Source organism: Pipra filicauda, unplaced genomic scaffold (assembly GCF_003945595.2).
Source record: "Pipra filicauda isolate LSUMZ 115617 unplaced genomic scaffold, ASM394559v2 scaffold735_size141612_pilon, whole genome shotgun sequence".
Lineage (NCBI taxonomy): Eukaryota > Metazoa > Chordata > Aves > Passeriformes > Pipridae > Pipra > Pipra filicauda.
In genome coordinates this window covers 18,243-45,254 of record NW_024104904.1, presented here as the reverse complement: position 1 = coordinate 45,254, position 27,012 = coordinate 18,243, and the positions used below count along the sequence as shown (strand labels likewise).

Genomic DNA, 27,012 nt, shown 5'->3' with positions numbered 1-27,012 from the left:
CAAAGCCCTGGTGGTGCCATGGATGGCTGTGCCCACCATGAGTGTGCCAGCAGATAAAATGTCCATGTCTCAGCTCTCCCCCTCAGAGTGGCCCTGGACAGAATTCCCAGCAGCAGCAGGTGCCAGCTCCGAGGTCGGGCACCTCCCTGAGTGCACACACGGACCCACCGAGGCTGCCCATCAGACTGGCCACAGGAAAGACCCTTGGAATGTTGGGATGTCCCCATCAGGGGTCACAGACACAGAGGGCAGGGTTAGATGGGATATTGGGAAGGAATTGCTGGCTGGGAGGGTGGGCAGGCCCTGGCACAGGTTGCCCAGAGAAGCTGTGGCTGCCCCTGGATCCCTGGAAGTGTCCAAGGCCAGGTTGGAGCAACCTGGGCTGGTAGAAGGTGTCCCTGCCCATGGCACTGGATGGGCTTTAAGGTCCCTTCCCACCCAAACCATTCCAGGATTCTGTGATCCCCACACTGCTGCCTCCACCACAGTTTCTCCTCCCTGGACTCAGGTTTCCATGTCGTACTCACGATATCCAGTAATTTCCACAATTCTCATTCTAATACTGTGTTTCCCCTGGGTCTGACACATTTCCTCCATAATAATTATCATTAACTTCTTACTGTAATTAAGAGTAACTTTAAGTTAACACAACTCTGGCTCTCACTGCATGTTTTGTCATCTCTGTTTAGAATATGAACACCCAGAAACAAAACCTTTTTTTTTTCTCTCTCCTCTCCCAGTAATTTCACACTCAGGGTTTGCAGAGGGTTTCCAACCAGCAAAGACACCGTGAGAAAAACAGTTCATTTGATTTTCACAGAATCCCTGAGGTTGGAAAAGCCCTCCCAGCCCATGAATCCACCCTGGGCCCCATCCCCACCTTGTCCCCCAGCCCAGAGCACTGAGTGCCACGGCCAGGCCTTCCTGGGACACCTCCAGGGCTGGGCACTCCAAACCTCCCTGGGCAGCCCCTGCCAAGGCCTGACAGCCCTTTCCAGCAACAAATTCCTCCTCAGCCCCACCCTGACCCTCCCCTGGCCCAGCCTGAGGCCGTTTCCCCTTGGCCTGGCCCTTGTTCCCTGGCAGCAGGTCATCCAAGGAAGGCCTGGACATGGCACTCAGTGCTCTGGGCTGGGGGACAAGGTGGGGATTGGCCACAGTTTGGACTCAGTGGTCTGGGAGAGCTTCTCCAGCCCCAGCTCATATTCTAAAGATTCCATGATTCTTTTGGTCCACATCAGTTTAAAAAACAAGGAAGGGAAGAAGCCTCTCTTTGTGGAGACCCCGCCATGACAAACCTCGAGACAGAAACAGGAATGGGAAAACTTTGCTGATTAAGACTTGCACCAACACTTGGCTAATTAATACTTCCCCCATGGGAACACGGAGGGAACAGGATGCTGATAAATATTCCTAAAAAGACAGGAAACAACATAAACGCCGCAGAAACTTCGGGAAAACGAGCAGAATACTGATTTTTTTAAAAGAAAGATCAACCATCCAAGTAATCACCAGCCTGAAAGTTAATTAACATTCCTAACGAAACAACTCACCAGGAAACCCCTTTCCCAAGGCATTCCCAGGCAGGAGCCGGGCAGGGGGACGGGTTGTGCTTGGAATCTCTCCTGCCCTGCAGCCCCAGCAGTAATTCCCTCCCACGCCAAATCATCCCCCAGCCCAGCAGGGACTTGTTGCCTTGTTATCCCTGCTGGGCACGTGGCCCTTAATATTCATATATGCAAATGTCTGCAGCTCACACATGGGGAGCTCTGCTGCTCCCGGGGAGGGATCCCTGGGACAGATCCCGTGCTCCAGGGATGGCTGGGCAGCTCCTGCTCGGGCTCTGGGCCACACAGACACCAGCTGGAGGTGACCTGAGTGTGGCCAGGACACAGAGGGGACACTGGGCTCCTCAAACACCTCCCCAGGGCCATTGTGGTGCCCTCAGGGACCACGGGGCAGAGGGATGACCCTTCTCACCCCTGTGATGGGCACACACTGGATTCGCTGAGGCTTTGCCACCATCGGGGCTGGTTTGGTGCTTCAGCTCTTCAGGCACAGCCAGGAAACCAGTAAAACCCCCCCTCCTCTGTGCTGGGCACTGGGGAACACCCCTGGAATCCTGGGGGCAGTTCTGGGCCCCTCAGACAGGAGAGACCTGGAGGGGCTGGAGCGTGTGCAGGGAAGGGAAGGGAGCTGGGAAGGGGCTGGAGCAGCAGGAGCGGCACCAGGGCAGCGTCAGGTTGGACATCAGAAGGAATTTCTTGCTGGAAAGGGTGGTCAGGTATTGGAACAGGCTGGAGTCCCCATCCCTGGAGGGATTTCAAAGCCCTGTGGATGTGGCACTTGGGGACATGGGTCAGTGGTGGCTTTTGCAGAGCTGGGTATGGTTGGACTCGATGATCTCAGAGGGCTTTTCCAACCTCAATAACTCTGATTCCCCGAGTCAGCTGCCTCCAAGGTCTGAAGTTCAACCTTCTCTTGCCACCAGATCTGTGAAAGCCACTGGAGAAAGCAGGATATTTAATTTCCCGGGGATGAAAACAGCTCTTCTGGAATCCCAGCGGGACCCATTATCAAATGGCATCTCCGACTGAAACATCCAATTTCCCATTTGCTGATTGGATTTTCCCTCACCCCTCTGAAGCCCTCCTTGGCCTTTATGTGCCGTGCCAGCACCAGATATCATCATTCCCCTGCAATGGATCTGCTCTTCCTCAGCATCTCCGACAGAAGTCGGGCCAAGAAGCCACTTTCAAATCCCCATAAGTGATGTCAGCAAATCCAATGTTTTACTCACTGGCCTAAATTCAAATCACAAGACAAAGAGAGGTTACTACTGTTGTTTGAACTCCAGGGCTGCCTGGCCCTGCACAGGTCACAGCCCTTGGGAGGAGATCCCCACCTGTCCAGGGAATTACGATCCTGGGATAATCCAGAAGTGGACACTGGGGTCACGTCTGGGAGCAGGACATGGCAGTGCCCAGTTCCACCCCCCTGGCAGCCTCCACAGTCCCAACTCCTGCCTCAAGGAAGGTGTGTGTCCATCGGGGTGGCCCCACCGAGGAGAGATGCCCAGAAAGGACCTTTGGCCATGGGGTCCTCACACCCAGCTCAATACTGAGTGAAGAGTCGGGTCCTACTCTTGGGTCACCACAACCCCATGGGATGTTCCTGTGCTGGGAACTGGGGAGGCCCCCCTGGAATCCCGGGGGCAGTTCTGGGCCCTCAGCCAGGAGAGACCTGGAGGGGCTGGAGCGTGTGCAGGGAAGGGAAGGGAGCTGGGAAGGGTCTGGAGCAGCAGGAGGGGCTGAGGGAGCTGGGGGGGCTCATCCTGGAGCAAAGGAGGCTCAGGGGGGACCTTCTGGCTCTGCAAGTCCCTGCCAGGAGGGGGGAGCCGGGGGGGGTCGGGCTCTGCTGCCAGGGAACAAGGGCCAGGCCAAGGGGAAACGGCCTCAGGCTGGGCCAGGGGAGGGTCAGGTTGGGGCTGAGGAGGAATTTGTTGCTGGAAAGGGTGGGGAGGCCTTGGCAGCCCAGGGAGGTTTGGAGTGCCCAGCCCTGGAGGTGTCCCAGGAAGGCCTGGCCGTGGCACTCAGTGCTCTGGGCTGGGGGACAAGGTGGGGATGGGGCCCAGGGTGGATCCATGGGCTGGGAGGGCTTTTCCAGCCTCAGGGGTTCTGGGATTCTGGTCAGACCAAGCTCTCATGGGTAAGGCAGTGCTGGAAGAGCCAGCACAGCAGTTCTGCTCTGATGAGGTGATTTGCATCCCATTTTCAGTCCCTGCTCTCCCAACGTGTGTCTCTGGCAGATCTATCACAGGGGCTGAATTATCCTTCCCTGTCATCTCAGCACAAGTCACGAGTGACTTCCCTGGAAGAGCTACAGCAGCTGAACTCCAGCACGTGATGGTGGCACAAAAATGCCACCACAGACCAGGAGCAGGCGCTGCAGCTGATCCTCAGGACAGCACCGGCCCAAAGGAGAGCCTGGCAAAGTTGTTTAAAACAAACAATTCACAAAACCTCTCCTGTTCTCAGGGAATCACAGAATCACTCAGGTCAGACGTGGTTTGAGGGTGGGCAGGCCCTGGCCCAGGTTGCCCAGAGAAGCTGTGGCTGCCCCTGGATCCCTGGAAGTGTCCAAGGCCAGGTTGGACGGGGCTTGGAACAACCTGGGCTGGTGGAAGGTGTCCCTACCCATGGCAGGGGTGGGGCTGTATGGGATTTAAGGTCCCTTCCTCCCAAACCATCCTGGGATTCTCTGAAGGAGCAGAAGGGAAACCTGCAGCCCCCCCCTCCCCTCACGGGTACCAGTCAGGAACAAACAGCAGGGAAAGAGCATGGAAAGAGAAGACAAGATCAGGGACCACCATGTGGCACCTTCTTCTGACAGCCAGCCACCACATTCCTCAGAATCCCAGGATCCCTGAGGTTGGAAAAGCCCTCCCAGCCCATGGATCCCCCCTGGGCCCCATCCCCACCTTGTCCCCCAGCCCAGAGCACTGAGTGCCACGGCCAGGCCTTCCTGGGACACCTCCAGGGCTGGGCACTCCAAACCTCCCTGGGCAGCCCCTGCCAAGGCCTCACCACCCTTTCCAGCAACAAATTCCTCCTCATGGCCAACCTGAACTCCCCCTGAGGCTGTTTCCTCTCATTTTTCCCTTGTTCCCTGGGAGAAGAGTCATCCCATCTCCAGCCCCTCCACAGCTCACGGCGTTTCTTGGTCACCACTTTCCTCCTCACTAATTTTGCACTCCCAGTTCGAATCCATTTATATTTTTGGCCTCCACAACATGCAGCAGGAATAAATCCTCCAATTTAATCACCTGCAGTGTGACAAAGTACTTTGTTTTATTTTAATCTTTCTGCCTGCTAATTCCACCGAGTGCCACCTCATCCCTTTGTACTGAGCAATCACTATTGTTCCCTGTTCACCTTCTCATTGCCTACTCATGGTTTCATAAAACTCTCTGTCACATCTTCCCTGGGCACCTCTGAGAGTTCCAGCTGATTTAATCTCTTCTCAGATGTGGTCCCTGCTTTGGGTCACCCTCGTTTATTGGCTCTGAACCTTTTCTAATTCTTCGTTATTCGGGTGAGTAAATTACAACTGTGAGTAAGAGACTCCCACACTGTGGGTTCCCACAGGAGACAAGCTGTGGCTGCCCCTGGATCCCTGGAAGTGTCCAAGGCCAGGTTGGACGGGGCTTGGAGATACCTGGGCTAGTGGAAGGTGTCCCTGCCCACGGCAGGGGGTGGGATTGGATGAGCTTTAAGGTCCTTTCCAACCAACCCATCCTGGGACTCTGTGATGAAGTAAAACACTATTTTTAGTAGACTTCCTATTTTTTCCCTTCTTTCCAACCTCCTGTGTGTGTCATCAGCTGCTGCCCTGCTCCTGCCTGCTGAGAAGCCTCGTGGCTCCAGAATGTTTGGGAGCAAAAACGCCTTCCTGGGATCCAGCGCTCGGCTGCAGAAAGGGAGGGAAAACCAAAGGGAAACCCCACTGGCCTTTGTGCCCCTGGCAAATCATTTTTGGACAGACTGGTTCTGGTTTCCCCGGACCTCCTCTTCAACCTGCCATTCGTCCTGAGTGGCTCTTTTAAGGAGAGAAGGAACAGGGATTAACGAGGCCTTTTCTGATGCTCCTTTAACCATTAACAGGCAGCTCTGGAGGCTGGAGCTGCTCAGCTCGGGCTCCTCTCTCAGCCCAAGGAGAGCATTGGATCACAGGATCACCTGCCCACCCAGTGCCACCCTCTGCTATGGGCAGGGACACCTTCCACCAGCCCAGGTTGCTCCAAGCCCTGGCCAACCTGGCCTTGGACACTTCCAGGGATGGGAAGTGATCCTATTTCTTGGACAAACGTGAAGCCTCACGTTCTCCACCAGTTCTGAAATTCTAAATTTCAGGGAAAGCAGAGAATTCTGGCACAAGGGACTCACTTTTCCCACTCTGTGTGAAAGAGAGTAGGTTTAGGTGGGATACTGGGAAGGAATTCCTGGCTGGGAGGGTGAGGAGGCCCCAGAGAAGCTGTGGCTGCCCCTGGATCCCTGGAAGTGTCCCAGGCCACGTTGGACGGGGCTTGGAGCAACCTGGGCCGGTGGAAGGTGTCCCTGCCCATGGCAGGGGTGGCACTGGATGGGCTTTAAGGTCCCTTCCCACCCAAAGCATTCCAGGATTCCAGGATTCTCCGCTGTAGCTCTCCCTGAAGGAGGGAAGTGCTCCCGGAAGCTGCTGCTCAGCAGAAGATCTGAGCAGACTCTTCCAAAGGCACTTTGATGTGACAAGTGGGATTACACAGGAGCCTTTTCAGGAAGAGATTTCATTCCCTCCCTCCACTCTCCTGTTGCCATAGAAATGATGCTGCACCAGCCCAGTGCAAACTGCCTTTCCCAGGGAGATGGGCCTGACCTGGGAGCCCCATCCCAATGGGAACAGGGACCCCTCCCCTTCAGCCCAGACAGCACCTCCACTGCCACAACACTCACCAAAAATTCGCCCCCAAAAATTCACTTCTGACCACGAAACTCCTTTTTCAGAGGTATTTTTGGCCATCCCTGAGGCCAAGTCCTGCCTGGAACATGGATCCTCTCCTGCTTTCCCATCAGTCATGGAGACAGAACAATGGGAAAAGTCAATGCCATTCCCCCCTCTTTGCTGCTTGCCTCCTGGATGGGAACTCACTGGAGCAGGAACTGGGGAGAATTCCAACTGCTCAGGGGCTTTACCACCAATCCTGAACCCACAGGGAACGACAGGCCAGAGCAGACAGTAAATATGGAAAGTGCTGAAGGAACACCTCTTCTCCCAGGGAACGGGTGACAGGTTGAGAGGAAACGGCCTCAAGCTGAGCCAGGGAGGTTTTAATCAGATATCAGGGAAAATCTGTTTCATGGGAAGGGTTGTAAAGCCCTGGCACAGCTGCCCAGGGCAGGGGTGGAGTCCCCATCCCTGGAAGTGTTCACCAAACGTGTGGATGTGGCACTTGGGATGGCTGTGGACGTGGTGGTGGTGCTGGGCTGATGACCCTAAAGGTCCTTTCCAACCTTAACAATTCCATGATTCCGTGGTGGACACCTCGCTGCTGCAGTGAGAGAAAGGGACCCCCAGGGGCACCCAGGGATGGGACAAGAGGCAACAACACGAACCAAAGCACCACGGATTGAAAGGAGATACTACAGGGAAAGCTTTTTCCCCCTGGAAACTCAGCCCTCGTGGGCCCTGTGGAACTTCCAGCCTTGGAGACACGTGAAGAAACCTGCTCTGGGTCACCAGCTGTGCCAGAAACCTGCAGACAACCCTTCCAGCCTCGATTATTCCATAATTCTGTGCACTATTTTGGCCAGTCACAGCATGTGAGGGCAGAGAAATCCCTGCTTAGAGATCCCTCATGTTTTCCCTCTTTTCCAGGGGAGGCCCATCCAGATGGCCCGTGGATGCTCACGGCTGTAATCTCTCTCCCTGGTCAACTAATCCCCGAGACTGAATAATAGGAAACAAAATAAATCCCGAATTGTCCCTTGCTCCCAATTCTCCTCCTTCCCAGCTGTGCCGAGCACAACGTGGGCCCTTCGTTCCGGAGGTAATTTCGGATCCCTTTAATCTCCTCCTCCCATAACACGGGTCATCAGAGGAGCCAATTCCCCCTGGGATTGCCTCTTCCTGCTAAGGACAAGCTCAGGCTCCCCTCCCTGCTGCCTCGTGCCGAGTCCAGCCCGGATGAGGTTCAGAGCCCCGGAACATTCCGGGTTGGGAGGGACCAGCAGGACCATCGAGGGTGGCCGAGCCCTGTCCCTCCTCACCCTCAGAGGATGGGGAAGGCTCTGGTTGCCCTCTGGTGACCTTGGGTGCATCCCAGGCTTTGTAGCAGCCTCGTGCTTGGTCTTTACCAGCAGTTGCAGCTCCAAGGGACATCAGGGAGAGGTGGGAACCCATCCAAGGGGAGTTTCTCCCTCAGCTCATCCCGACGGTCTGTGGTGAAGTCACATCTCAGAGGCTTTGCTGCCCCAGAGGCCAATTCCACACACAGGCCCCGACCTCTGTTCTGATGTTGTCTGTTCTGATAGCTGCCCGTGTCCCCGAGTATCCCCCACACCCCAAGCTCTCCGTTCACCTCGTTAAGCCAAAGAGAGGAAATCCCATCCCATCCCCAGCTCCATCGGCCAGCCCATGGCCCTGCTCCGCTTCCCGGGGCATCCACTCAACCCTGGCACTGCTTCCAGAGCTCTCCCTGGAATCCCAACCCGCCGGGGTGGAATTTTCTCGAGCACTTTTCTAAGTTGCTCCTCACACACTGTCATTATGTTAATGCTCTCCCACGGCTGAGACCTGAAGTGAAGTTGGGGATGGTGGGATAAGCTCCCTCCTGGAAATGGTGCTGCTGACGTGCTGCAGTGATCCCACAGCACCCTGGTTATTTCTTAGCTCTGCTCCCAAGGGATCTGTTGGCCCGAGTGCTTCAGGGTTAAAAAAAATGGGGAAAAATCCAGGTTTTTTTCCCAATTTGTTAAGGTGAGTCCTCACACCACGCTCAGAGCAACCTGGGCACGAACCATGAACCTTAACCTGGGCCTTCAGGACTTTCTTTCACCTTTCCTGTCTCCACCCTGTATTTTGGCACAGCAGGAGCAGAGGACACAGCAGCAGCTCCTCCACTGCTCCACCCAGCCAACCCCAGCACCTTCTCAGAATCCCAGGATCCCAGAGGCTGGAAAAGTCCTCCCAGCCCATGGATCCACCCCGGGCCCCATCCCCACCTTGGCCCCCAGCCCAGAGCACTGAGTGCCACGGCCAGGCCTTCCTGGGACACCTCCAGGGATGGGGACTCCATTGCAGGAGGGGGGTTCAACCACTCCAGCTGCACATCATTGGGAAAATGAAGGGAATAACGATCCATTAAAGGCTCTAAAACACAAGGACATCAACTCTGGCTCAGGAAGACTCTGAGCAGGACACTGAGTGGTTTATTCTGCTCCCAAACCTGCACAAAGCACCTGCCACAGGCCACCACGATCCCGACCTGAGGGACCTGCAGCTCCAGCTCCTCGTGCCTGGATCACCTGAGCTGGGAAGGATCCACCAGGATCACGCAGCTCCTGGTGGAGCTCCACAAGCACCCACCACACCACGGGGGTGCAGCTCAAACCCTCCCATGAGTTCCAGGTCACCCCCCAAGACCTGTGGGTGTCACAGCCAGTGGTGGCACCAGCAGGTCCCAGCCAGGCTCCACCAGCTCACCAGGACTTGGCAGGCCCTGGGCTTGGGAAGAGATGATCTGTGAGGTCTCTTCCAACCCAAACCATTCCATGGTTCCATGGGCTGCCTGGGAATGCCAAGACCAACTGGATCTTCAAGAAGACAGGGGTGACTGGGGTGCAGAAGAGGCTTGGAATCCTGCAGACAGTCCTGGAGGAGTCCAGGATGGAAAGACCTGCTCAGGGTGCAGGTAAGGGCACACATGTGCCCACAACCTCCTTCCCTGCCCTGTGAGGACCTTCTGGGGAAATGGAGCCACTTGGAGCCAAACTGCCCCCCCCGAACATCCCCACCCTGCTCCCAGAGCCCTCTGCCCTGAGGGACTCAGCTGGAAAGCAGGTGGGACAGGGGCTCACCCACCCGTGGGAGATGACTCCACTCCATCCTTCCTCCTCCACATGGGCTCAAAGCTGCACCAGGAGACTCCCAGAACTCCTGAGCTTGGAAGGAATGCCTTAGGTCACCCAGTCCAACCTCCTCGCTGCAGGAACATGCTCAGGTTGCCCAAAAAGGTTGTGGTTACCCCCTGGAAGTGTCCAAGGCCAGGATGGACAGGGCTTGGAGCAACCTGGGCTAGTGGAAGGTGTCCCTGGGGTTGGAACAAGATGGGCTTTAATGTCCCTTCCCACCCACACCATTCTGTCATTCCATGATATCCATAGTTATTAATTCACAATTCTGGAGGGTTTTTTTTTTTCCTTTCCAAACAATTCCACAAACTCAATTTAATTCTGGAGGTTTGGCCTGGAGTCAAAGCAATCCCCAAAGGCTGAGCAGAAGTCAGTCCAACACCTCCCTGCACGTGAGACCCCACTCCTGGTTCTTCCCCACAGAATTTGCTTCTCACTTTTCCATGCTGGGATTCAGCTGCTGTTGATCAGGACCCTCCTCCCCAGCTGCTTCAGTTCCACTTTCTGACCTCCTTGGGCTGGTTCTGGAGCCTCAGTGCTCCAGCAGATGTTTGCCCTGTGATGTCACGGTGACATCAGACCTTTATTCCTGAGGAATTGCAAATCCTGGGCAAGAGCTCCTCACAGTGTTTCTCCTGGTGTGTGTTCCCTTCCCTGCGCCAAAATAAATCTCTTTTACTGTCACACTGTTTATCAACCCCGTTTGATCCAATCCCACCCACCTGCTCTTCCCTCACTCAAAGAACAGCATTTTGACTCATTTTCAATTTTTCACCCATTTCCTGCTCTTTAAGACCAAGAGCCACCAGTGACCCCAGCACAGACCTTCTGGGGGTTCCCTGGAGCCTTTGGCCACGGTGGAAGTGGATCATTTTTTCCCCCTTTTTTTCTCTTCTTTAGTGTTTTCTGAGCCACAGCAGCACTTTCCCTCTCACTCCAGTACCAACAGCCCCGAAGTAGCAGATCCCGGGATTTTTGGAAATCCAAACAAGTGACACACATTCCTTGGAGTCAAACCAGAGCCAGGCAGACAGATCTGGGATGAGCAGCCCAGTCAGGCAGGACACACTTTGTGGGAGAGCCCCAGGAGTTCAGGAGACATTAATTTTTGTCCAATGGCTCCTCACGACTCGCTCCTGTCACACCAGGAACAACCACCCCCAGCCAGATCCCCCCATGAACAGCAGCTCTGAGGAGCATATTCCAGAGTGTCCCTACGTTCATCCCTCAAACACAGAACCCCAGTGCCACAGCACGCTCCTGAATCCAACCACTCCCAGATCTGCATCCGACAGGACAAAGAACCAGCAACGTCACCTCTGCTGTCCCAGCTCATCCCCTGGGCACTCTGACCATCTTCCCAAAGGTCTGGCCTCTCACCATGCCAGGGTGAGCCTGCTCAGGTGCCAATCCCAGGATATCCCTGGAGAGCACCTCAAAGCCCAGGAACACCCCCGGCACATCCAAGCGCTCCGGTGCCCCCAGGCCATCCCTGCACACCAACCTCCTCCTCTCCCCCTCAGAGCAAAGCTGCACCTGCACCCAGACCGGGTTCCTCGGCCCCTGGAGAACCCCAAAACTTCTCCAGAACGTTCCATCCTCAACTGAGACAGGAGCCAGGCTCCCTGTTCACCTCAGCCTCAGCCAGGACTTGTTTAGGCTATAACTGACCAAACCAACCAGAAAAGTTTCCTTCCCACGGACACAAAATGCTCTGTCAGGAGAAAGAGAGACTTTTTCCATGGAAATGAACCTCCTTGGGATGCCAAAGGTGCTGCTCCTTACCTGTGAGAGGTGAAGGTGTCGTAAGAGCCCACAGTATAATGTCGGAAGAGCCGCTTGGTTCTGTCTTCTCTGGTTTCTGCAAGGAAAAAGACACATCCCAAATCACTTCCCTGTGCTTTCTGCTTCCCTGACGGGGCCACGAGCCGAGTGAATCCCGTTTCCATGCAGGAATTCTATCAATAAATAATGATGTGTGAGGGAGTGATCGGCCCCGTGCCCGTGCCCAGCCCTGCAGGCACACACACAGCTCCCGGGATCCTTCCCAGATCCCTCCTCAGATCCCGGCCCCAAAACTCCTGAACCACATCAAGGCATTCCCATTTCACCGAGGGGAGTCAAAGAGGAGCCCCCAGATGGGAGAGGCAAACTCAGCTGCAGGTCCCAAGGGAGCAGCCACGTTCCTGCCCCGCTTCCAGCCGGACACGTCCCCCTCCCACCCCTCGGCACGGAGGGATGGGGCTCCCCCAGGAGGGGTGGCAACAACCCTGAGAGCCTTCCTGCTCACCTGGTGGTCACCAGCTCTCTGGGCACGGGGGATTCATGAGGAAGGAAAGCTGGGAATGCAGAGAGACGCCAGGAACTGCTTCCCTGTGGAACCCTGGCACCGCTCCCCGGCACAGCCACGGCGCCCGGAACACCCTGAGGGGCTTCTGTTCCCCAGTGTTTCTACTTTTCCAGGTGTTTTCCATGCACACCGAGGGGCCCAGGTGCACAATCCATAAACAAATCCGTGAAGGGGGAAATGTGCTCAAAACTCCCAGTTTACCGAGGGGGACGTGATGGGAACAGGGAGGTCCCAACCCGTGGGAATTGCAGCATCCCGGGAGTGCTGGGGGTGCTCTGGAAACCCCCCAGGAGGAGGTGGGTGCACAGAGACCCCCAGCAGGGACAAGGACAGTGGGGTGAGCGAGGCGCAGCTCGGGAGCATTCCCAGTGATCCAAGGTGTTATTCCAGCCCCACGTGTGTTACCCAGTCTGGAAGGAGATTTCCCGGAGCCTGACGGAGCAGGGGGACGTGGGGGCTCCCCACGAAGCTTCCGACCGGGGGGTCCTCCTGTCCCTGAGCTCCTGGGAGAAACTGTCCCAAAGAACCATGGAATTCATCTTACTGGAAAGGAATTACTGGAAAGAAGTCGTGGACTGATAAACGCAGGAGGAGTCAAAGGAGGGAAACCTCCACCTGGATCAGCCCGGGAAGCCCCTCACCATTCCCACCCCGCTCCGGGGGGTTCCCAGCCCTGAGCTGAGGGGAAATTCCCAGGGAAAGGAGGCAGCTGCCTGGGAATGCCTGGGAAGCTCCGGCTCCGTTGCTGGGAGTGCCCAGACGACGGCAGCAGGGAGCAGCCTCGGCTCCAGCACTGCTGCTCCGAGCTGGGCACGAGCCCCAAACGCTTCCCAGCGGGAACGAGGTGGGATGGGGAGACCTGGAAAACAACCTGAAACATCGGGATAACTGTTGTTGGTCATGCCTGGGAACAAGGTGCAAGCCACGGTGCTGTACAAGCTGGCAGGGATGTCTGGAAAAGGGGAATGGGAGGGAAAGAAGGGAAGGAAGAAAGGGAGGGAAAAAGGAAAGGAAAAGGAGAGGGAGAAGGAGAAAGGGAAGGTTTGGGAAGGGAAGGTTTGGGAAGGTTTGGGAAGGTTTGGGAAGGTTTGGGAAGGAAAGGAAAGGAAAGGAAAGGAAAGGAAAGGAAAGGAAAGGAAAGGAAAGGAAAGGAAAGGAAAGGAAAGGAAAGGAAAGGAAAGGAAAGGAAAGGACACAAGAAACAAGAATCTGGAGAGCAATAATTTGTGGAAAGAGGAAAAGGACAGGAAAGGAACGGAAAGGAACGGAAAGGAAAGGGGGGGAAAGGAAAGGAAAGGAAAGGAAAGGAAAGGCAAGGAAAGGAAAGGAAAGGAAAGGAAAGGAAAGGAAAGGAAAGGAAAGGAAAGGAAAGGAAAGGACAGGAAAGGAAAGGAAAGGAAAGGAAAGGAAAGGAAAGGAAAGGAAAGGAAAGGAAAGGAAAGGAAAGGAAAGGAAAGGAAAGGAAAGGAAAGGAAAGGAAAGGAAAGGAAAAATGGCTCCCATGGAGGTGCCACCGTGGCACAGCCCCAGCAGGTCCCAACACTTCCAATGATCCACCTTTTCCACTCATGGCATGTGGAGACACCTCAGTGAGATCCCCAGAGCCCCCTGAGAGGAAGGGGGGACACAGCACCCGCCATTCCCAAGGGCATCCCCCCTCCTGCCTCACTCCTCCCACCAGCATTCCCACATGTCCCTGCCTCAGCCCCTCTTCCCCCTGCTCTCCCTCCTCCTCCTCATTCCCCATTTCCCTCGGCACACGCCCGGACACTCGTACCACAAACCCCTCTCTGGGCGTCATTCCCGAGGAAAAGGCCGGGGATTTGGTGGCTGGCCCTGGATTTATGGGCTGTCCAGGGCCCAAAGGCTCGTTCTCTTCCCGGCTCCTAAAAATAGCAGCTGCCGAGAGCGTGTGTTTAATGGAGCCGTCACGGAGCCCCGGGAATGGGGCTGATGGATGGAGAGGAGCCTTCGCTCCACAGCCCTGTGGACAGGGAGGCTCTAAATTTAGAGGGAAGGAGCAATAGGACACCAGGGCATCCCGGTGGGATGGAGCGCTGGGAGCTCATCCAGGAACAGGGAATGCAGACCACTGGAAAACAACCTGGAAGCCTGGAAGGGCCTGTGGATGCAGCACCTGGACTGTCCCATCCACTCCTCCCTCAGGCACCAACACTGGGTTGCAAAAAGGGAAGGGAAAAATCTCATTTGGAATGAGAAAAATATCCCTTTTTGGTTCAAACAGAATGCTGGAATTATATTTCTAAACACCATTTAGAATTGAATTTAATTCAATTTAATCTTCTTAAATGCGAGATTTATGCACCTCTAATTATTGGCAGTGGGTTTTTTTCCATCATCCGTATTTGACCAACTGCTCCTGCATCAGAAGCCCCGGAGCAGGCAGCACCACAGAATCCCAGGATCCCAGAGGCTGGAAAAGCCCTCCCAGCCCATGGATCCCCCCTGGGCCCCATCCCCACCTTGTCCCCCAGCCCAGAGCACTGAGTGCCACGGCCAGGCCTTCCTGGGACACCTCCAGGGCTGGGCACTCCAAACCTCCCTGGGCAGCCCCTGACAAGGCCTCCCCACCCTTTCCAGCAACAAATTCCTCCTCAGCCCCAACCTGACCCTCCCCTGGCCCAGCCTGAGGCCGTTTCCCCTTGGCCTGGCCCTTGTTCCCTGGCAGCAGAGCCCGACCCCCCCCGGCTCCCCCCTCCTGGCAGGGACTTGCAGAGCCAGAAGGTCCCCCCTGAGCCTCCTTTGCTCCAGGATGAGCCCCCCCAGCTCCCTCAGCCCCTCCTGCTGCTCCAGATCCTTCCCAGCTCCCTCAGCTGCTCCTGACAGGATTCACCCCCAGCAGCCCCCACAGGGTTGGACCCCGTGGCCAACAACGCCCCAAGAAGTCCCGTCCCCAGTGTCCCCACGGTGTGTCATGAGGGCATGGTGGGGAATGAAAGTCATCCTTTGGAAATGGACATTCCAAGTATCATCCAAGAGCTCCATCAAACCCCCTGAGGGGTCAAAGTCCCACCAACCAAAGAGCCACTGGGCAAGGAAGTCACGCAGGGAGGGAGAGACCACTTAGACTCCATGTTAGGCAAGAAGGAGGGTTTAAAATAAAGCCTATTTCCCAAATTGAAATGCCAGCTAAAAGCAGGAACACACAGTCAGAGGAGACGTGGCCTCAGGACTGGAGAAGGCTGGGTTGGTGTTGGTGCCTCCCCCAGTACAGGGACACTTCTTGTGCCAACTTCTTGAGCCAACACGCCCACGGAGGCGTCTGGAAACTGCCCTGGCTCCTCCTGACTCAGGGAATTCTGAGCTGCCTCATCACCCTGGGAGAGACCCCACGGTCAGCTGATGGGGGGTGGTCTCACCAGGCTCAGGGGGGACCTTCTGGCTCTGCAAGTCCCTGCCAGGAGGGGGGAGCCGGGGGGGGTCGGGCTCTGCTGCCAGGGAACAAGGGACAGGCCAAGGGGAAACGGCCTCAGGCTGGGCCAGGGGAGGGTCAGGTTGGGGCTGAGGAGGAATTTGTTGCTGGAAAGGGTGGGGAGGCCTTGGCAGGGGCTGCCCAGGGAGGTTTGGAGTGCCCAGCCCTGGAGGTGTCCCAGGAAGGCCTGGCCGTGGCACTCAGTGCTCTGGGCTGGGGGACAAGGTGGGGATGGGGCCCGGGGTGGATCCATGGGCTGGGAGGGCTCTTCCAAGCTCAGGGATTCCATCATCCTGTCTCACTCTCCTGCAGCTGCTGAAGCACATCCCGGGGCCCAGGGCGGGCTGGGAGGAGGCAGAGCCCCCAGAGCTGGGAAGGGGGTGGGAGCTGTGCTGCCCTGGATCAGCACCTCAGCCCTGGGGCACTCCGGGCTCTGCAGCCCCCCCGGCCCCCCCTCTGCCCATTGTGGATCCCTCCCACACGTCCCCCCCGCTCCCAGCACCTGACTGGAGTGGGCTGCCGAGCAGATGCCACCACAATTAAAGCCTGTCCAGGCTCGGTGCCAGGCAGCCAATCTGGCTGGGGCGGCCGGCGGGGAAGGGAAGGGAATGATTTCCAAAGAAATGCTGAACTGTGCTGGGAAGGGGGGGGAGGACACACAGTGCTGGGACCAGAGAGGAGCCTGAAGCTCCTCCACACGGAGAAGGAGGCACAGCCAGCGCTCCCATGGCAGCAGCAGGTCCTGCTCCAACACTGGCTCTGCCCAAACCCAGCCCTGAGCCTTGCTCAGGTGCAGGGAATCCTGGAAACCCCTGGGCCAGGAGAAGGGACTGATTCCTGCCCCTGTGGCACCGGGATGTGGCTGAAAAGAGCAAAGCCAGGGGGGTGTTTGCTCAGGGACTCGTGGCCCCGCTGGGTTCTGGGAGGCTGGGCAGGAATTTCTGCCTTCCCAGGGACTGAGCTTCAGTGCATGGAGCTCCAACACAGCTCTTCCCTGAGAACAAGCACTTCTGGAACTCTTCTGTAGCGTTCTTAGTTTCATAATCCCAGGATCCCTGAGGCTGGAAAAGCCCTCCCAGCCCATGGATCCACCCTGGGCCCCATCCCCACCTTGTCCCCCAGCCCAGAGCACTGAGTGCCACGGCCAGGCCTTCCTGGGACACCTCCAGGGATGGGCACTCCAAACCTCCCTGGGCAGCCCCTGCCAAGGCCTCACCACCCTTTCCAGCAACAAATTCCTCCTGAATTTCTCCATGCAAGGATTTACACACATTTGGTGAAACTCTGGCCTGTGTTACACGAATTCAGGGAGGAGAGAAATAGTCAGTCCCTCCTGCATTAGCCCCTCTTGCCCTTAATTTATGAGCTACATTTGCACTGAAATTAGAGATTTTTGCTTATCTGTAAGTGAAAAAATGCAAATTAAATGCAAATCTGCTCTTAAGTAACCACAAGTCAGAGTAGCACCTCTGTGTCTCCTCCCCTGGGGTCGGAACAGCCCCGAAGGGAACAGGAAGATCAGCCAGAGCCACCAGCCTGAGCCAACCAGGGCAGCACAGAAGGGCTCAGGGAGGTCTGCACAGCTATTCCACGTGGATTTATCCACATCTTTGCAACTCAGGTGTTTCCACAAGTGCCACCCGGGCAGCTGTGCTCGTTTCTGACTCAGCCCAAGGTGCCCAGGGCAGGAATTCCTCTGCACCAGCTCTGCTTCCCCAGGCAACTGGAAATGCTATCCATGAATTCAGCAGGACACACCCCTCGGGAGGAGCCCACAGCTCTTCCACCGGCCCCAAGGAACGTGGATGTTCAGCCCAGGGCCAGAACATCTGTGGTGCACAAACCTGGGTGGCACCACACGGGTTGGTTACCGAGAGCTCCGAGTGGGAGAAGGGTCCTGCTATGGGGAGTGCTAAGGAAAAGTGAATGTGGAAAGAATCTTGTGTCAGGAGTTTTAAATCCCCACTCTGAGAAGGGGAAGAATCAGTAAATCTAACAGGTCTCAGCTTTATAGCCCAAGCAGCACCTTGGGATATTCATAAAAATGACCTTTACTCTTGGCTGCCAGAGGAGCTGCCGGGAGAGCAGAGATTAATGGAGAGGAGGAAAGTTCAGGGAATCCCAGGATAGTTTGGGTGGGATGGGAACTTAAAGCCCATCCAGTGCCACCCCTGCCATGGGCAGGGACACCTCCCACTAGCCCAGGTTGCTCCAAGTCCCGTCCAACCTGGCCTTGGACACTTCCAGGGATCCAGGGGCAGCCACAGATGCTCTGGGCAACCTGGGCCAGGGCCTCCCCACCCTCCCAGCCAGCAATTCCTTCTAATATCCCATCTCTCCCTGCCCTCTGGCACTGGGAAGCCATTCCCTGTGTCCTGTCCCTCCAGACCTTGTCCCCAGTCCCTCTCCAGCTCTCCTGGAGCCCCTTCAGGCCCTGCCAGGGGCTCTCAGCTCTCCCTGGAGCCTTCCCTTCTCCAGGGGAACCCCCCCAGCTCTCCCAGCCTGGCTCCAGAGCAGAGGGGCTCCAGCCCTGGCAGCAGCTCCGGGGCCTCCTCTGGACTCTCTGCAGCAGCTCCACGTCCTCCTGCTGTTGTTCCCAGGGCTGGAGCAGCTCTGCAGGGGGGTCTCAGCTGAGGGGGCAGAGGGGCAGAATCCCCCCCTGCCCTGCTGTGGGCCCTGCCCAGGGCATGGGAGGCTTCTAGGCTGGGTCATGTCCAGTGTCCCACCCACCAACATTCCAAATCCTTCTCCCAGGGCTGCTCTCCACCCATTTCCCACCCAGCCTGCATTTGGGCTTGGACTAGACCAGGTTGTTCCAAGCCCTGTCCGTGAAAGAAAGGGGACCAAGGCCAAAGGCAGCACAGCCAGAGGACACCTGCCACAGGCAGCAACACAAAGGAGACGGGATCAGGCTTGGAATTAAGTCAGGAAAGTGAAAGGAAAACAAAGAGGATTTTTAAAATGCTGCTGGAGAAGCAGCCAAAGGACCCATTTCAACTCCTGCATGGCAAGTGGTGCCTGTTGGAGGCAGAAGCTGGACAGGGCAGCAGGCCCAGGGAATGAGGGGTTATCTGAGCCCTGGGAAGCTGGATCCAGCTCTGTCCTTTCCCACTGGCAGCTCCTGGCCGTGTCCAGCAGAGCTCCCCGTGCCCAGCTCAGCTGTGCCCAGGCCTTGGGGGTCTCCACAGCAGCTCCTCGTGTCCATGTCCTGCCTGGGGATGCCAGGGAGCCCAGGGCTCATCCTGGCTGAGGGCAGGGAATCCTCATTCCCCCTTCTGCTGGGGAACTGTCACCTCACCAGTGGCCAGGGGGGTTGGAATGAGGTGATCCTTAAGGTCCTTTTCCAACCCAACCCAGTCTGGGATCTCTCTCCAGCCACGAGACCGTGGGAGAAGTGGATGAATTTCTTGGGAGTGTGAGGAAGGAATGTGTTTAAGGCTGTGGATCATCCCTTCCCACCACTCTTCATGGAATCATGGAATATCCTGAGCTGGAAGGGACCCACAGGATCATCGATCCAACTCCTGGCCCTGCACAGACACCCCAACAATCCCACCATGCGCTGAGAGCATCAGAAAATAGCCTTTTTTCAACCTCAATTTGGGGGTTCCAGGTGATTTTGGGTCCCTCTTCATCCTGAATTTGGGTGTCCCAAGAGATTTTGGGGATGCTTTCAATGCCCAGAAGCCACAGTGTTGGGACTCAGCTTTCACCGCTCAGCCAGAGCTTCTCCCACCCAGCCCTAGGAAGTTCAGCTCATTGATTTTTCCATTTCCTGCCATCTCCTGGTGTGGATTTTCTCCAAAAAGCAAGGTTTTTTTGTCCAAAACGTGGACAAAGACAGGTGGGTGCTACATGTGACCCCCAACAACCAACGAGACCCCTCACACACAGCGGCCATGGGGGACAGCGACAGCATCACCCACAGGACAACCCCACCCCATCACCTGCACCCCCCACTCCCTGGGGTGAGGGTGAGGTTACACCCCTTGGGGTGAGGTTACACCCCTGGGGTGAGGTTACACCCCCTGGGAGCTCGGTACCACCCCAGGCTCACGGCAGGATGGAGATCTCCAGAGGAGGATCATCCTCAGCCGACGCCGATCCCGTAACGCGCCGAGGACATGGGAGGAGTTGGAACAAACAACTCATCCCTTCCCATGCAGGACACACAGAGAGAAAGGCAGGAAACGGGTACCCCAAGAACAAGGCGACTCCCCAGGGGCTGGTGCAGACCTCCAGGAGGGAGAGGATGGATTCCCTGCAGGAAATCTGAGCTCTGCCGTTCATTCCGGCACCAAAATCCCCCTCAATCCTCCTCCTCCTCCTCCCCAGCCCACGGCCGGCAGGAGGGAAGAACAACAGTGCCCTCTACCCAAAGAAACAGCAACGGCTGGGGCAGCCTCGGGGCTCCCACAGGCACAGCCCAAGGTCCAGCTGAGCTCCCACCAAACAAGGGCTGCGAGCAACTCCAGCCCAGGCTGCTCCAGCCCCGGCCAACCTGCCCTGGGACACCTCCAGGGATCCAGGGGCAGCCACAGATGCTCTGGGAAATCCATTCCAGGGCCTCCCCACCCTCCCAGCCAGCAATTCCTTCCCCATATCCCATCTAGCCCTGCCCTCTGGCACTGGGAAGCCATTCCCTGTGTCCTGTCCCTCCAGGCCTTGTCCCCAGTCCCTCTCCAGCTCTCCTGGAGCCCCTTTAGGCCCTGCCAGGGGCTCTCAGCTCTCCCTGGAGCCTTCTCTTCGCCAGGGAACCCCCCCAGCTCTCCCAGCCTGGCTCCAGAGCAGAGGGGCTCCAGCCCTGGCAGCAGCTCCGGGGCCTCCTCTGGACTCTCTCCAGCAGCTCCTTGTCCTTACATTGGGCCTTGGGGGGCAGCCCAGGGAACAGCAGGGAAGCAGAGCAGGAAAACCCAACCCTGTCTGTCTGCAAGTGCCCCCCAGGCTTCATAAGTTTGCAAAGACCTTCCCTATATTCCTCTCTTTCCCTACATCCCACTCCACAGAGGCAGCTGCACATGGAAGCAGGGACCCAGCACAGGACACGGGGCAGGATCTCCCCCACAGCCTGGGAGAGGCAAAGAGTATCCAGGTGATGCCCCACAGCCCTGGGTCTGCACCAAGGGCAGATTCCAGGCTGGAGCTTCTCAGCCCTTCTCCCAGCCCAGGAGTTGCTGTGACAACAGGCAGCTCCCACAGGCACATCCCAGAATTTGCCACGTTCTGCTTCACACCCCCAAACCTTTCCCTTCAGTTCCTGGGGGTTGCTTCCTGACCTCTGCCTGGCAGGTGAGGGATGTTCCACCACGGAACATGGGTGGGAGAGACAGTCAGGACCTGCCACGAAAGGGGATCTGGAAAAACACCAGGGAATGAGGGTCAGGGGAGAGAGAGGATGCAGCTCAGGGTGGAAGGAGCCCAAACCAGATGGGCTTATTTTTTCCAGCTAAAATAAGCAAATGCACATTTTTCAGTGCCTCCAACCCATCCCAAACAGCTCTCTGGTCTTAATTACAGTTACCAAATATTCCTCTGCAATTTAAACCCAATCTGCAGGTTCTTCTCCCAGAATTTCCCTGGCCCAGGGGCTCAGGATGACTCTGTAACTAACCCAAAGCAAGCACATGGTCAGAGTACGGGCACCAGTGCCAGCTGGAGCAGAACGTTGTCCAACAATTGACAAAGGACGTCCCAAAAAATTAATACTCAGATTTAATTTCATCTATTAAAAATACTCCCTGATGATATTACTGGGAAGCTGAGGCTGCCCCTGGATCCCTGGAAGTGTCCAAGGCCAGGTTGGACGGGTTTTGGAGCAACCTGGGCTGGTGGAAGGTGTCCCTGCCCATGGCAGGGGTGGGGCTGGATGGGCTTTAAGGTACCTTCCAACCCAAACCATTCTGGGATTCTTTGTTCCTTGAGAGGTTTGTTTATTCCCAGAAGCCTCAGGATCCACATTCCCTACCTGCACAGTTCCTCTGTTGCCAGGAAAACACGTCAGGGCAGGTTTTTTGTAGCTTTGACTCGAAGCACTCGCTCAAAGTTCCGCCTGTGCCGTAACTCACTGCAGACAGTCAACTCCATTTACTGCCCTCCATTCCTCTTCTTTATCAAATATAACAACCTGCCTCCATCCCCATTACCAGGATATCTTACACCATCATTTTCCACAGGAACATTAAGGTTTATGTTGTTTGTCCTCAGCCCATGCATCACACACCCTTCCCATGTTCCATCAGCCTGGTCTGGCCAGGGAGAGCTGTGGGATGGATCCATCCCCTGGATCAGCACCTTCCCTCTCCTCTCACGAGTCACTGCCTGTATTCCAAACACCTCAGCCCTATCCCAGTGTGGCAGCAGGACCAGGGAAGTGAGGACCACTGGGGAGGCCCCCCTGGAATCCCGGGGGCAGTTCTGGGCCCTCAGACAGGAGAGACCTGGAGGGGCTGGAGCGTGTGCAGGGAAGGGAAGGGAGCTGGGAAGGGGCTGGAGCAGCAGGAGGGGCTGAGGGAGCTGGGGGGGCTCATCCTGGAGCAAAGGAGGCTCAGGGGGGACCTTCTGGCTCTGCAAGTCCCTGCCAGGAGGGGGGAGCCGGGGGGGGTCGGGCTCTGCTGCCAGGGAACAAGGGACAGGCCAAGGGGAAACGGCCTCAGGCTGGGCCAGGGGAGGGTCAGGTTGGATATTTGGGGACAAAAAACAGAAGATAGGCAAAAGCAGAGACCACCAACTAAGCAGGGCCAGAAGAAATAAATTTAGAACATAGAGAATCCCAGAACTCCAGAGGTTGGAAAAGCCCTCCCAGCCCATGGATCCACCCTGGGCCCCATCCCCACCTTGTCCCCCAGCCCAGAGCACTGAGTGCCACGGCCAGGCCTTCCTGGGACACCTCCAGGGCTGGGCACTCCAAACCTCCCTGGGCAGCCCCTGCCAAGGCCTGACAGCCCTTTTTTTAGTTATTTACTAAAGACATGCTGTTTGGGCCCCAAAGGATTCCAGTTGCACCGACAGGAGACACCTAAGGAGACTCTGACTGGGAAGGGAGAAACCTCTTGGGGCTGGTAACAGAGCTGGACAAACAGGACATTCCCTCCTGAGCCACCAAACCCTGCACTGACCATGCCTTGGGACCTGGGGGGACGTGCTGAGGGGCCCCGAGAGGAGGCCCTGGCTCATTTGGGAACATCAATATGCAGCTCGTGGCCTCTTCCCTCAGAGCAGGAAAATCCTGCAGGTTAAAGGAACGTCCGAATGGCACCTCCAAAATGTCAACCTGAGAGCTGCTGTCCCTGAATTTCAATGAAGAACACAATGAATTCCCTGAGCTGCTTCATCCCTGTCACAGTCACCTTCAATCTGCTCCAACAGACACTCCGGTGTTGGCCATGCAACCCAGGCACCTCCCTCAGTCCACAAACACAGCTGGAGATGTCCAGGAGCCCTTCCACCCAAATCCATCAGGATTAAACCCCGGAGATGGACACGGCTCTTCCTTTCATCTTGATGGCAATCATGGAATCACGGAATGGTTTGGGGGGGAAGGGACCTTAAAGGTCATCTCATTCCCCCCTGCCATGGGCAGGGAGACCTCCCACCAGCCCAGGCTGCTCCAACCTGGCCTTGGACACTTCCAGGGATCCCAGGACAGCCACAGATGCTCTGGGAAACCCATTCCAGGGCCTCCCCACCCTCTCAGTCAGGAATTCCTTCCCAATATCCCACCTAACCCTGCCCTCTGGCACTGGGAAGCCATTCCCTGAGTCCTGGCACTGCAGGCCCTTGTAAACTGTCTCTCTCCATCTTTCTTGTTGGCCCCTTCAGGCACTGCAAGGTTGAGATTAGGTCACTTTAAAACCTTCTCTTTTCCAGGCTGAGCAATCCCAATTGTCCCAGCCTTTCCTCAGAGCAGAGGGGCTCCATCCCTCCAGCCAACTTGGTGGCCTCCCCTTTAGTCTCCTAAAATGCAGTGTGGGGTTCACACCAACATCCAAGCTCTGCTGCCCCAGCACTCACCGTCACCTCCAGTACACCCTGATGCTGCAGCAACCTCCAGAAAGAGTCTTGTGGCTCCTCAGCAGAGCAGCACACACCTACCACGGATCAGTGAGTCTGTTTTGGATGCTTAAACCCTTGGGATACAACCCGGGATACAACTGCTCCCACGCATCCACTGCCCATCCCAAAGAACGGGTGAACCCGGAGGCGACGGAAACTCAGAGTGGTTCCCAGGGCTGCCCAGGGGGTCTGGAGGCCCCCGGGGTGGAAGAGCAGCACTTACCTTGCCGGGAGTCATATTGTCTCATCTGCACCTCCTCCACACATTCTGCTGGGAACCAGCCAGTCCTGCCCTTCACGGTGCCTTCCCAGAACCCGCCTTCGCCGATGCTCAGCACTGCGGGGAGAGAGAGACGGGCACGTCAGCGCGGGGGCTCCCGGGAACGGGAGGTTTGGAATGCTCGGGAACACGGAATCATGGAATCATTGAGGCTGGAAGGGCCCTCCCAGCCCATGGATCCACCCCATGCCCCATCCCCACCTTGTCCCCCAGCCCAGAGCACTGAGTGCCACGGCCAGGCCTTCCTGGGACACCTCCAGGGCTGGGCACTCCAAACCTCCCTGGGCAGCCCCTGCCAAGGCCTCCCCACCCTTTCCAGCAACAAATTCCTCCTCAGCCCCAACCTGACCCTCCCCTGGCCCAGCCTGAGGCCGTTTCCCCTTGGCCTGGCCCTTGTTCCCTGGCAGCAGAGCCCGACCCCCCCCGGCTCCCCCCTCCTGGCAGGGACTTGCAGAGCCAGAAGGTCCCCCCTGAGCCTCCTTTGCTCCAGGATGAGCCCCCCCAGCTCCCTCAGCTGCTCCTCATGTGGACACAACAGGGCAGAGCACAGAACACTGGAGGAAGAAAGGACCTCAAGAAGCCTCCAGAAGCTTCTGTCCCCCATGTCCAGAAGACAGAAGTGCACAGTGAGCTTCCTGTAGGTGTGTGCTGAGAAAAGAAAACACCAAATTGGCAACCTCCCAACTTTGTAAGATGGGTGTAAATGGGGGACCCAGACACAACACAGGCTTTGGTGAAACCATTTCCTGGAAATTTGGGACCAGCCATAACCTTTGACATCCTCAGAGTGACAGAGGAACCCCAGCCCCACAGGCACAACGGGATGCAGAGGGGGAGAGGAACTGGCCAAAGCAACAACCCCTTCTGGTGGAAGGTGTCCCATGGCAGGGGGTGGGACTGGATGGGCTCCAAGGTCCCTTCAACCCAAACCATTCCATGACTCAGAAAAAGCAAATAAACCCGGGAATTACCGTGGAGTTCAACACCCCCCAACAGGCACAGACACATCCCAACTCCTCCACGTGCTGCTGCCTCTCCAACTCAGCTCCCAACCCCTCCCAGGCCAGATCCATCCCTGCTCCCATCCCCTCCGTGCTGTGTCAGTCGGAGCTAAATCCAAACCCGGTAGTTATTAATAAATTAAGCACTGCTCCAGCAGCCAAAGCAAATTCCCCAAAGGAGAGGAGCCGCACGACTCCTGGATCCAGGCATTAATCCTACAGGCAGCAAGGGAAAAACAAACACAGGCACACGCCCGGCGCGGCAGCCAAACAGCAGAATCATTTCAGCTCCTCTCTAGATCTTTTCTCGAGATGCAAATGCTCCTGCTCTCCAAAGGTTGTGATGTTGTCACCGTTTGGAACGGCCCCAAATCCCGGCCCTTGTTTCCCGGCGCTCCCGGCCGTGCTGTAGCGGCTCCGCTAACAGCTCCCGCTGGAAAACTCCCCTTTTGTAGTACTTTGTATTTCCAGCTTCCAAAGCTCAGCCAGCTCTCCAGAGCCTCCTGTTCTGGCTCTGCAATTACACTGCTCCTCGTTAAGGTTTTGCTGTTCCTTGAGCGTTGGGAGGGCTGAGGATCCGGCTCGTCTGGAACCGGGCCAGATTTCAAGGTAATGACAAACTGGGTTCTCAGGGAAAGACTGAAAGTTGTCCATATTTCACCGGTTTGTTCCTCAGGATGTGACGTGAGACAACATGAAAACATTGCTCCAGTCAAGGAAAACAACATTCCCGCTCTCCCTCCTCCCACAAGCCTGAGGCCTCAGCACAGGAGCCCTTGGCCAAGCAGGATTCAGGATTCCCCGGTCCAGGCTGGCAGCTCCCAGTCACCAGCTCGGCCTTTGCTGTTTGGAAAAGGCTTCCAGGGTTAGTTGTTCCATCCCCTTCCCAGGGATCAAGGTGAGACCGACCAGCCTGGAGCTCCCCACCCTTCCTGCCTTGCCTTTCTTGAGGACAGAAGTGACATTTGCAGGAGCTTCTCCTGACCACCATGACCCGTGAGAGATCACAGAATTACGGATTCATGGAATGACGGAGAGTGGCCTGGCAAAGCCACCAGCCAGGTCCCTCAGCCCTCCCTGGGGCAGCCCATGAGGCCCATGTCCTGTTGGTTCCTAAGCTGATCCTCTGCCCCTGAGGGTACCTGGACATGCCATGGACTATCCCACTGCTCCCAGGGACCTGGGAATGCTGAAGCCTGGTCTCACCAACAGAATCATGGAATGAATTTGGGTTGGAGGGACCTTAAAGCCCATCCAGTGCCACCCCCTGCCATGGGCAGGGACATCTCCCACTAGCCCAGGCTGCTCCAAGCCCTATTCCAACCTGGCCTTGGACACTTCCAGGGATCCAGGGGCAGCCACAGCTTCTCTGGGCAACCTGTGCCAGGGCCTCCCCACCCTCAGAGCCAGGAATTCCTTTCCTAAAAGATGAAGATGAAGGTGGGAGGTACCTCAGCTGGCTGATTCTTGCTGTGCAAAGACACAACTTCTGAGAAGTGAGGTCCAGAGCTCTGGGCTGGCAGGGAGAGGAGCAGATGGATCCCAAGGAGCTCTGGAGCTGCAGCAACCCATGCCTGGAAGCCCAAAAGCACCCTCACGGCACCAGCCTGGATCCAGCAGGCCCTGACCCTACACAGGGACACAGCCCCTGCACAGCCTCTCCTGACAACTCAACTCACTCCAAAGCCCGTTCTACCTCCTCCTGCAAAGTCAGGCCATTCTCCTCCCAGTTCCCAGTTCCAGAGCCCGGCTCCCGTGCCAGCTCCTGTCCCGGGGGAGCCGTGTGCCGGGCGGGCAGCGGCCAAGGGAAAGCTGCTGCTGACAGGAGAAGAGGAATAAACGGCCCAGCGAGGCCCACAAATCACTGCTGTGAGCCCCAGCCAGCGGCTCTGAAGGTCACTGGAACCTGAGGAGCCATAAACATGGAAATGAGGCACCGGCTGAGTCACGGTTTGGGGCCGCGGCGCTCACCAAACGCTCCAACACGGGTGAGTAAATGAACCAACAGGAGGGGTGAGTAAATGAACCTACAGTGAGTAAATGAACAGGACACGGGCGATGTCTGCAGGGAGGGAGGCAGAGTTGTCACCTCTGGGTGCCAGACCTGGCCAGCCAAGCCCAACCACTGTCCCCCAGCTGGGACATGCTGTTTGCTCCACGGTCTGAACCAAGGAGCCCACGTGGCTTCTCAAGGTGGAACCTGGAACATCCTTTAACCTGCTGCCGCA

General features: G+C 56.7%; 1 protein-coding gene across 4 annotated transcripts in view; it reads right to left on the bottom strand.

Moving 5' to 3' along the window:
- The window catches only part of LOC113982203 (SH3 and multiple ankyrin repeat domains protein 3-like), a 90,161-nt gene extending 66,324 nt beyond the window's left edge, over positions 1-23,837 (bottom strand). For all 4 annotated transcript variants that reach the window (XR_005566543.1, XM_039389515.1, XM_039389517.1 and 1 more), the window contains exons 1-2: positions 23,727-23,837; positions 11,454-11,529 (exon numbers count right to left, since the gene is read on the bottom strand). Coding sequence is in view for 3 of the 4 variants with exons in the window: in XM_039389515.1 (XP_039245449.1) it covers positions 11,454-11,529; positions 23,727-23,751 (101 nt within the window). In the remaining variant the exon portion in view is untranslated. The remainder of the gene's footprint in view (positions 1-11,453; positions 11,530-23,726) is intronic.
- Positions 23,838-27,012: the final 3,175 nt, after the last annotated feature.